The 10,840-nt window shown below is 39.6% G+C and overlaps 1 protein-coding gene across 1 annotated transcript; it reads left to right on the top strand.

Moving 5' to 3' along the window:
• The first annotated feature begins 1,689 nt into the window (after positions 1-1,689).
• On the top strand, positions 1,690-9,771 carry LOC120734271 (nucleolar protein dao-5-like). Its single transcript, XM_040032969.1, has 2 exons — positions 1,690-3,240; positions 5,743-9,771. Exons 1-2 carry the CDS (start codon positions 1,931-1,933, stop codon positions 6,821-6,823), a joined length of 2,391 nt encoding a protein of 796 aa, XP_039888903.1. The 5' UTR covers positions 1,690-1,930; the 3' UTR covers positions 6,824-9,771.
• Positions 9,772-10,840: the final 1,069 nt, after the last annotated feature.

Raw genomic sequence — 10,840 nt, 5'->3', positions numbered from 1 at the left:
AGACAACAAGAGGCCAGGACAAGCACCAGTGACACAGGGCAGCCAAAAAAGTTGTTCGCCGAGCACTATCCAACTCCTAGTTAAGAAAATGAACAACATGACCTTGAGTGAAACCTCTGAAAACACACCAAACACACCAAAAGACAACAAGAGGATAAAATAATAAGCAAGAAAAAGAGGAGGCCAGTACTACCAAACCAGAAAATCCAGAGGCCCGACATGACAACATGCAGAGAGAAAAGCCAAAAAAGAAAAAGAAGCGCAACTGGTTTCTGAGACTGTTCACTTAAGTGACTTCAACTCTGTCTCCTATAAAATCAAAGTTATATACAACTAAATATTAACAGTTACTTCAACTCCCTAAACATCAATTTTAAAGCATATTTGCTTTAATATTTAGTTGTGTATACATTTGTCATCGGCTCCACCCCTCCCAACCGGTCGCGGCAGATGGCCGCCCCTCCCTGAGCCTGGTTCTGCCGGAGGTTTCTACCTTTTTAAAGGTAGTTTTTCCTCCCCACTGTCGCCAAGTGCTTGCTCATAGGGGATTGTTGGGTTTTTTCTTTAATTCAGTTCAGTTCAATTCATTTGTATGTAAATGCTGTTGAATTGAATTGAACTGAATTAAAGAAGATTTATAGGAGACAAAGTAAGTCACAGAGTGAACCAGGGTATTATAACATCTTACCCATAAAAATAAAAAATTGCATTAACCAAAAAATCTGTTGTCTGAACCTGTAATTTTGTCTCATTTAAAACATGTAAAAATGTCAAATTAGAACAATCTAACAGCAGAAATAAAAATGTTTACATGCTGCTTGAAAACATTGTTCTGTGAATGATATCTACTGTATCCGTGCTGTTGATGCCTTTTGAAAGCATTCCTAATAGCATCTATCAAGTAATATGCCTTGCTCAATGGTTCATGGAAGTATTAACAGTTTTGGTAACTGACTTTGTAAATTGAAATTCTACAGCCTTACACTAGTAAACGCTTGTGCTACACACGGAAGACAGGTATAGTCAGCTCAGTATCCAGTGGGAAGTTTTCTCTTTGGCATCCACAGATGCAACAGCTCATAACTAAATGGTGCAAACAGAGGTGAATCCACCTAAGCAGCACTTGTACGATTGCCCCCCGGCTCCAACTCCCGGTAAACTGAAGACAGATTCAACCATCTGTGTGTTGAAAAATATTAATGAGTCCACACCGCATTTTCTTCTTAGTAATAGCCATGTAACAATAGAAATATAGAAACAGTAATTAATCAGATTACTAGTTACTGAAAAAAGTAACGGCCGTTATTCTCATCACTGATAATGACACGATTATTTGCATTTCCACTACTTATAAACTAGTGTCAGTATTTAATGATCAATATCCACAAATAAGAATTGGAAATAAATGGCACTGGATAAGCACAAATCTGACTGAGAACTTAAACTTCACCTTCATTTTTCTGTCTGTCCTGCTCACATCTCCAATGTTTGTACACGTTGTCATTAGCATGTCTTCACTCAGCCACTCCACATCGGCCACACCGCTTTACTACAACGCGTTCTCACTCCCGACGCGTAAAATAATGACAATTTAGCAGTAGGATTTACATGAAAAGAGAAACAAATTAAGTTTGAGTGAAAATGTACATTTTTTGCACTCTCTGGTCGACTGACTCAGTGAATCAAATGACTCAAAAAACACGATTCACTTTGGTGAGTGACTCATTAAAACTCGATTCAGTAAAAAGAATCAAATTTACCATCACTAGCCCTTTGTTTGGCCTGCTAAAATGGCGCCCCGGCGGCCACGCCCCCTGCCGTGACATCACGCTCCAAAGCCCCATAGACAATAGAACCAAATTTTAAAAAAAAGAAAAAAAAAAGAATGTTGTTGTTACGTTATGTTATGACATCATCATGATGTCATAACATGCCTTTGATCTGTGAATCTATAAATTCGGGAAAGAAGCCCAAACTGTCAGTCCGTTTACTTGTAACACTTGAGATTGCAGCATTCAAAGGTACGCCTGAGAAAAATTTTAAAATAGTTGAATCTTTAAGACAGTCACTTCATCAACACTCTGACATGTCTCAGACTAAACACGGCAAAAGCCAACAAGCTTACGCTGGCCAAAATCCAGAGCCAAATTCTGATGAAACACATTTCCAGCTTCCACTCAAGAGGAAGCGAGGCCCGAATTATGTTGCACAGAATTGCAGAAGTGACGACAGCTGCTCTCCACCAAGGAAAAAAAGACGAATCTGTGAAGAAAAAACTGTATTGAAAAGACAATACAGTAAGATTTCCAAAGGCAGCAAAAACAACTCTGAGAGCTACTCTCCAGAGAGAAAGAGGATGAGAGTAGACACTGAGAAAAAAGAAACAACAGTGACCCGGAGCATCCAAAAAAGTTCTTCTTCAAGGACTATCCAACTCCAAGTTCAGAAAAAGAACAATATGAACTTGAGTGATACTAAAAACTCTCAACACACACCAAAAGACAACAAGAGGCCAGGACAAGCACCAGTGACACAGAACATCCAAAAAAGTTCTTTGTCAAGGTCTATCCAAGACCAAGTTGAGAAAATGGATGTTACGACCTCGAGCGATACCAAAACCTCTGATAACACTCCAAAAGACAACAAGAGGCCAGCAAGAGCACCAGTGACACAGAACATCCAAAAAAGTTCTTTGTCAAGGTCTATCCAAGACCAAGTTGAGAAAATGGATGTTACGACCTCGAGTGATACCAAAACCTCTGATAACACTCCAAAATACAACAAGAGGCCAGCAAGAGCACCAGTGACACAGAACATCCAAAAAAGTTCTTTGTCAAGGTCTATCCAAGACCAAGTTGAGAAAATGGATGTTACGACCTCGAGTGATACCAAAACCTCTGATAACACTCCAAAATACAACAAGAGGCCAGCAAGAGCACCAGTGACACAGAACATCCAAAAAAGTTCTTTGTCAAGGTCTATCCAAGACCAAGTTGAGAAAATGGATGTTACGACCTCGAGCGATACCAAAACCTCCGATAACACTCCAAAATACAACAAGAGGCCAGGACAAGCACCAGTGACACAGAACATCCAAAAAAGTTCTTTGTCAAGGTCTATCCAAGACCAAGTTGAGAAAATGGATGTTACGACCTCGAGTGATACCAAAACCTTTGATAACACTCCAAAATACAACAAGAGGCCAGGACAAGCACCAGTGACACAGAGCAGCCAAAAAAGTTGGACGCCAAGCACTATCCGACTCCTAGTTAAGAAAATGAACAATATGACCTTGAGTGAAACCTCTGAAAACACACCAAACGCACCAAAAGACAACAAGAGGCCAGGACAAGCACCAGTGACACAGGGCAGCCAAAAAAGTTGTTCGCCGAGCACTATCCAACTCCTAGTTAAGAAAATGAACAACATGACCTTGAGTGAAACCTCTGAAAACACACCAAACACACCAAAAGACAACAAGAGGATAAAATAATAAGCAAGAAAAAGAGGAGGCCAGTACTACCAAACCAGAAAATCCAGAGGCCCGACATGACAACATGCAGAGAGAAAAGCCAAAAAAGAAAAAGAAGCGCAACTGGTTTCTGAGACTGTTCACTTAAGTGACTTCAACTCTGTCTCCTATAAAATCAAAGTTATATACAACTAAATATTAACAGTTACTTCAACTCCCTAAACATCAATTTTAAAGCATATTTGCTTTAATATTTAGTTGTGTATACATTTGTCATCGGCTCCACCCCTCCCAACCGGTCGCGGCAGATGGCCGCCCCTCCCTGAGCCTGGTTCTGCCGGAGGTTTCTACCTTTTTAAAGGTAGTTTTTCCTCCCCACTGTCGCCAAGTGCTTGCTCATAGGGGATTGTTGGGTTTTTTCTTTAATTCAGTTCAGTTCAATTCATTTGTATGTAAATGCTGTTGAATTGAATTGAACTGAATTAAAGAAGATTTATAGGAGACAAAGTAAGTCACAGAGTGAACCAGGGTATTATAACATCTTACCCATAAAAATAAAAAATTGCATTAACCAAAAAATCTGTTGTCTGAACCTGTAATTTTGTCTCATTTAAAACATGTAAAAATGTCAAATTAGAACAATCTAACAGCAGAAATAAAAATGTTTACATGCTGCTTGAAAACATTGTTCTGTGAATGATATCTACTGTATCCGTGCTGTTGATGCCTTTTGAAAGCATTCCTAATAGCATCTATCAAGTAATATGCCTTGCTCAATGGTTCATGGAAGTATTAACAGTTTTGGTAACTGACTTTGTAAATTGAAATTCTACAGCCTTACACTAGTAAACGCTTGTGCTACACACGGAAGACAGGTATAGTCAGCTCAGTATCCAGTGGGAAGTTTTCTCTTTGGCATCCACAGATGCAACAGCTCATAACTAAATGGTGCAAACAGAGGTGAATCCACCTAAGCAGCACTTGTACGATTGCCCCCCGGCTCCAACTCCCGGTAAACTGAAGACAGATTCAACCATCTGTGTGTTGAAAAATATTAATGAGTCCACACCGCATTTTCTTCTTAGTAATAGCCATGTAACAATAGAAATATAGAAACAGTAATTAATCAGATTACTAGTTACTGAAAAAAGTAACGGCCGTTATTCTCATCACTGATAATGACACGATTATTTGCATTTCCACTACTTATAAACTAGTGTCAGTATTTAATGATCAATATCCACAAATAAGAATTGGAAATAAATGGCACTGGATAAGCACAAATCTGACTGAGAACTTAAACTTCACCTTCATTTTTCTGTCTGTCCTGCTCACATCTCCAATGTTTGTACACGTTGTCATTAGCATGTCTTCACTCAGCCACTCCACATCGGCCACACCGCTTTACTACAACGCGTTCTCACTCCCGACGCGTAAAATAATGACAATTTAGCAGTAGGATTTACATGAAAAGAGAAACAAATTAAGTTTGAGTGAAAATGTACATTTTTTGCACTCTCTGGTCGACTGACTCAGTGAATCAAATGACTCAAAAAACACGATTCACTTTGGTGAGTGACTCATTAAAACTCGATTCAGTAAAAAGAATCAAATTTACCATCACTAGCCCTTTGTTTGGCCTGCTAAAATGGCGCCCCGGCGGCCACGCCCCCTGCCGTGACATCACGCTCCAAAGCCCCATAGACAATAGAACCAAATTTTAAAAAAAAGAAAAAAAAAAGAATGTTGTTGTTACGTTATGTTATGACATCATCATGATGTCATAACATGCCTTTGATCTGTGAATCTATAAATTCGGGAAAGAAGCCCAAACTGTCAGTCCGTTTACTTGTAACACTTGAGATTGCAGCATTCAAAGGTACGCCTGAGAAAAATTTTAAAATAGTTGAATCTTTAAGACAGTCACTTCATCAACACTCTGACATGTCTCAGACTAAACACGGCAAAAGCCAACAAGCTTACGCTGGCCAAAATCCAGAGCCAAATTCTGATGAAACACATTTCCAGCTTCCACTCAAGAGGAAGCGAGGCCCGAATTATGTTGCACAGAATTGCAGAAGTGACGACAGCTGCTCTCCACCAAGGAAAAAAAGACGAATCTGTGAAGAAAAAACTGTATTGAAAAGACAATACAGTAAGATTTCCAAAGGCAGCAAAAACAACTCTGAGAGCTACTCTCCAGAGAGAAAGAGGATGAGAGTAGACACTGAGAAAAAAGAAACAACAGTGACCCGGAGCATCCAAAAAAGTTCTTCTTCAAGGACTATCCAACTCCAAGTTCAGAAAAAGAACAATATGAACTTGAGTGATACTAAAAACTCTCAACACACACCAAAAGACAACAAGAGGCCAGGACAAGCACCAGTGACACAGAACATCCAAAAAAGTTCTTTGTCAAGGTCTATCCAAGACCAAGTTGAGAAAATGGATGTTACGACCTCGAGCGATACCAAAACCTCTGATAACACTCCAAAAGACAACAAGAGGCCAGCAAGAGCACCAGTGACACAGAACATCCAAAAAAGTTCTTTGTCAAGGTCTATCCAAGACCAAGTTGAGAAAATGGATGTTACGACCTCGAGTGATACCAAAACCTCTGATAACACTCCAAAATACAACAAGAGGCCAGCAAGAGCACCAGTGACACAGAACATCCAAAAAAGTTCTTTGTCAAGGTCTATCCAAGACCAAGTTGAGAAAATGGATGTTACGACCTCGAGCGATACCAAAACCTCTGATAACACTCCAAAATACAACAAGAGGCCAGCAAGAGCACCAGTGACACAGAACATCCAAAAAAGTTCTTTGTCAAGGTCTATCCAAGACCAAGTTGAGAAAATGGATGTTACGACCTCGAGCGATACCAAAACCTCCGATAACACTCCAAAATACAACAAGAGGCCAGGACAAGCACCAGTGACACAGAACATCCAAAAAAGTTCTTTGTCAAGGTCTATCCAAGACCAAGTTGAGAAAATGGATGTTACGACCTCGAGTGATACCAAAACCTTTGATAACACTCCAAAATACAACAAGAGGCCAGGACAAGCACCAGTGACACAGAGCAGCCAAAAAAGTTGGACGCCAAGCACTATCCGACTCCTAGTTAAGAAAATGAACAATATGACCTTGAGTGAAACCTCTGAAAACACACCAAACGCACCAAAAGACAACAAGAGGCCAGGACAAGCACCAGTGACACAGGGCAGCCAAAAAAGTTGTTCGCCGAGCACTATCCAACTCCTAGTTAAGAAAATGAACAACATGACCTTGAGTGAAACCTCTGAAAACACACCAAACACACCAAAAGACAACAAGAGGATAAAATAATAAGCAAGAAAAAGAGGAGGCCAGTACTACCAAACCAGAAAATCCAGAGGCCCGACATGACAACATGCAGAGAGAAAAGCCAAAAAAGAAAAAGAAGCGCAACTGGTTTCTGAGACTGTTCACTTAAGTGACTTCAACTCTGTCTCCTATAAAATCAAAGTTATATACAACTAAATATTAACAGTTACTTCAACTCCCTAAACATCAATTTTAAAGCATATTTGCTTTAATATTTAGTTGTGTATACATTTGTCATCGGCTCCACCCCTCCCAACCGGTCGCGGCAGATGGCCGCCCCTCCCTGAGCCTGGTTCTGCCGGAGGTTTCTACCTTTTTAAAGGTAGTTTTTCCTCCCCACTGTCGCCAAGTGCTTGCTCATAGGGGATTGTTGGGTTTTTTCTTTAATTCAGTTCAGTTCAATTCATTTGTATGTAAATGCTGTTGAATTGAATTGAACTGAATTAAAGAAGATTTATAGGAGACAAAGTAAGTCACAGAGTGAACCAGGGTATTATAACATCTTACCCATAAAAATAAAAATTGCATTAACCAAAAAATCTGTTGTCTGAACCTGTAATTTTGTCTCATTTAAAACATGTAAAAATGTCAAATTAGAACAATCTAACAGCAGAAATAAAAATGTTTACATGCTGCTTGAAAACATTGTTCTGTGAATGATATCTACTGTATCCGTGCTGTTGATGCCTTTTGAAAGCATTCCTAATAGCATCTATCAAGTAATATGCCTTGCTCAATGGTTCATGGAAGTATTAACAGTTTTGGTAACTGACTTTGTAAATTGAAATTCTACAGCCTTACACTAGTAAACGCTTGTGCTACACACGGAAGACAGGTATAGTCAGCTCAGTATCCAGTGGGAAGTTTTCTCTTTGGCATCCACAGATGCAACAGCTCATAACTAAATGGTGCAAACAGAGGTGAATCCACCTAAGCAGCACTTGTACGATTGCCCCCCGGCTCCAACTCCCGGTAAACTGAAGACAGATTCAACCATCTGTGTGTTGAAAAATATTAATGAGTCCACACCGCATTTTCTTCTTAGTAATAGCCATGTAACAATAGAAATATAGAAACAGTAATTAATCAGATTACTAGTTACTGAAAAAAGTAACGGCCGTTATTCTCATCACTGATAATGACACGATTATTTGCATTTCCACTACTTATAAACTAGTGTCAGTATTTAATGATCAATATCCACAAATAAGAATTGGAAATAAATGGCACTGGATAAGCACAAATCTGACTGAGAACTTAAACTTCACCTTCATTTTTCTGTCTGTCCTGCTCACATCTCCAATGTTTGTACACGTTGTCATTAGCATGTCTTCACTCAGCCACTCCACATCGGCCACACCGCTTTACTAACTAAAACGCCGGTGTCGGCACATAAGGACGTCGTCACAACCCGTCAACGACACTGATTAATGTGGCACACCCAAAATGCATGGCCACTTTTGTGTTAATCATTTAATTTAATTTATCTAATTTGTTTATCAGTTATTTTCTGTGGCTATTAATATCCAAAATGACTTTGACAACATGACCAACCTAACCAGTGCATTATTTTGTCACATAAACTGTATAGAAGGTACAAAGAAATGGAGCAAAACCCCAGGCGGAACTATTATTCCAAGACAGGTGCAACCCAGTTGCTTTAGGGGGATGGACTTCCGCCCACTTTTCAGACGCAATCTGAGAGGCAAACCGAGTGCACTGTCTTCATTGCTCCTGAACTTTACCTGTGTTTGCAGGTTGGTACCTGGTAAAGAAATACTGCCACTGTTTGTACATAACAATGTTTTATCTCCATGTTAACTTGTGAAGAAGTAGAACAGTACCTGTAACACTTATGGGCACTGCCGCGCGGTCGACTCGCATCAGTGTGAGACAGCGGGGTCAGGCTGCCCAGGCCGCTAGCAGAAACGGCGCGGTAATATTTTTGTATTGTGGGTCGTAGCGCCCAGAGCATTGTCTTGTAGGAAGGGCATTCATATAGATTTATTTTCTTTTCATTATGAAGTTTGGTACTCCCGCACACTTTACTATTTTATATAAAGCTTATGATACAAAGATGTTTTATTGTTAAGTGTCATTGAGGTTGGAAAAGTATATAGCTGTTTAATATGTGAGTGTTAATGACATGTGAAGTAGAAAGAAGTTGTCCATGTTATGGAAAAGTGAATTTCATCCTCAGTGTGCTGTAAATGTGTGTCTAATTCTGCTCAATTTCAGTATTCAGAATCTGTACAGTCGTATATTGCTGTAAATTCATTGTAGATTACAGTGGCTTCCAACTGCTTAAGTAAGAGCAGGTGTGTACTTTTGTTTTGCTTAGACTGAGCGATCGCATGAAGTACATGTAAAATAGTGGAACGTGTAGAGTGTGAATTCATTTATTTTTCTACTTGTGACTTTGGGGAAATGGACAGATATGGACACTGGGACTGAAAAAGTCATGCACACGTGGATATTGTTAATGCTGTTCATGTTTATTGAAACTTGAATAAGAGATGCAATCTGAGAGGCAAACCGAGTGCACTGTCTTCATTGCTCCTGAACTTTACCTGTGTTTGCAGGGATTTCTTCTTTGTTATTGTGGCACCATTCCTGGGGCCCGTAACATTAACGTTTATATGAATGTGAGTGGCATCATTGGCTGGAGCAGCCAGTTACCGATCACTCACTGACTCACACTCCAAAACAGCACAGAATCAATTGTTATGTATTTATTTTAATTCCAGGTTTGATTTTTTCTGTTTTGTTTTGGGGGGTTTTGTGCGCAGTGCAGATTTTGTGTGCGCGGAGACCGTGTCAGCAGTGCGCAGCTTAGAGGGAAAAGTGCAGACAGATGCTTTATCCTCAACACTTTTTATTAGCCAGCTGTAATAAAGATCCAGTACATGGTAGGTGGCTATAATTGCAGGCAGATAGAAGCAAAGTGATGAATATTGTTTTGGGACATTTAATTAATTAATTCTTAATGTTTGAAAGACCACAGATAATGAATTAAAAGGAAAACTGTTGCAGGTTATGGATGCGAGTGGAAGTGGTCCTCTGTGACATGACCACTGGGACAGAAGTGTTAGCTTAAATGTTAGCTTATAACCAGCTGGTGTTGTTGTTATTAAGCCAGGTCGTTGTCAGCTGTCTGGAGGGTCACATGTCTAATCTTCTGACAATAAATAACTGCGAAAATGTCTGGAATCGTTAATAAAGACATTTGGGACAGTTGTTAAATTGTATAACTCTCTCAATGGTCTCTACCTGACCACCTAAAATTGAGCCTTCTGATAATATGATGTAACTGAGATTCATTATGGTCAGCAGAATTTCTTTTTATTGCTGAATGTTGGAGGCACTGCCTTTCAAAGCAGAGACGTCGCCCTGATAGGATGATCGCTCTGCTGCAAGGCTGACTCAGAGAGCAAGTTTAGAATAACCAGTTAACCTAACACATATGTCTGTGGATGTGGAAGGAAACCAGAGCACTGAGAGAAAACCTACATAAAGAAAAGGGAACAGATGGGCTGTGGATCTTTGTGCCCTTTACCACCATGCCAAGTACCAAATAATCATATAGCCCACTGTAGAGTAGCCAAATGTGGTAAAAGATATTATTTTTCATGTATTAGTATTAGTAATGTTGAAAGACACATGTATATTTAACAGGAACAGGCTGTATCACCTTTTTTTCTTTTTTTTTCTAATAAAATTCAGATTTGTTTTGCAGCTCTTTATAGATTCTTTTTGGCCACTAAAATGCTCAAAAATGATATTTTGGGAGCACAGGTTGCTCACCCCAGAAGTGGAATAGCTGCTTCTGAGGAAAAACGTTCTGATTTGGCTTTCATGAAGACCAGAAAACAAAGAAACCCGAGTCTGACTACATGATTGTCCAACAATCATAATATTCTGGTTGTAAGGAAGTGTGTGTGTGTGTGTGTGTGTGTGTGTGTGTGTGTGTGTGTGTGTGTGTGTGTGTGTGTGTGTGTG

The sequence above is a fragment of the Simochromis diagramma genome, unplaced genomic scaffold, assembly GCF_900408965.1.
Source record: "Simochromis diagramma unplaced genomic scaffold, fSimDia1.1 OVJJ01000216.1, whole genome shotgun sequence".
In the NCBI taxonomy this organism is placed as follows: Eukaryota; Metazoa; Chordata; class Actinopteri; order Cichliformes; family Cichlidae; genus Simochromis; species Simochromis diagramma.
This window is presented reverse-complemented; position numbering and strand designations above follow the sequence as displayed.

Coding starts and splice junctions, on each gene's coding strand:
- LOC120734271 (XM_040032969.1), top strand. CDS start 1,931: ATGCCTTTGATCTGTGAATCTATAAATTCGGGAAAGAAGCCCAAACTG. Junction 3,241..5,742: donor ACACAGAGCAGCCAAAAAAG/TTGGACGCCAAG, acceptor CATCCAAAAAAG/TTCTTCTTCAAGGACTATCC.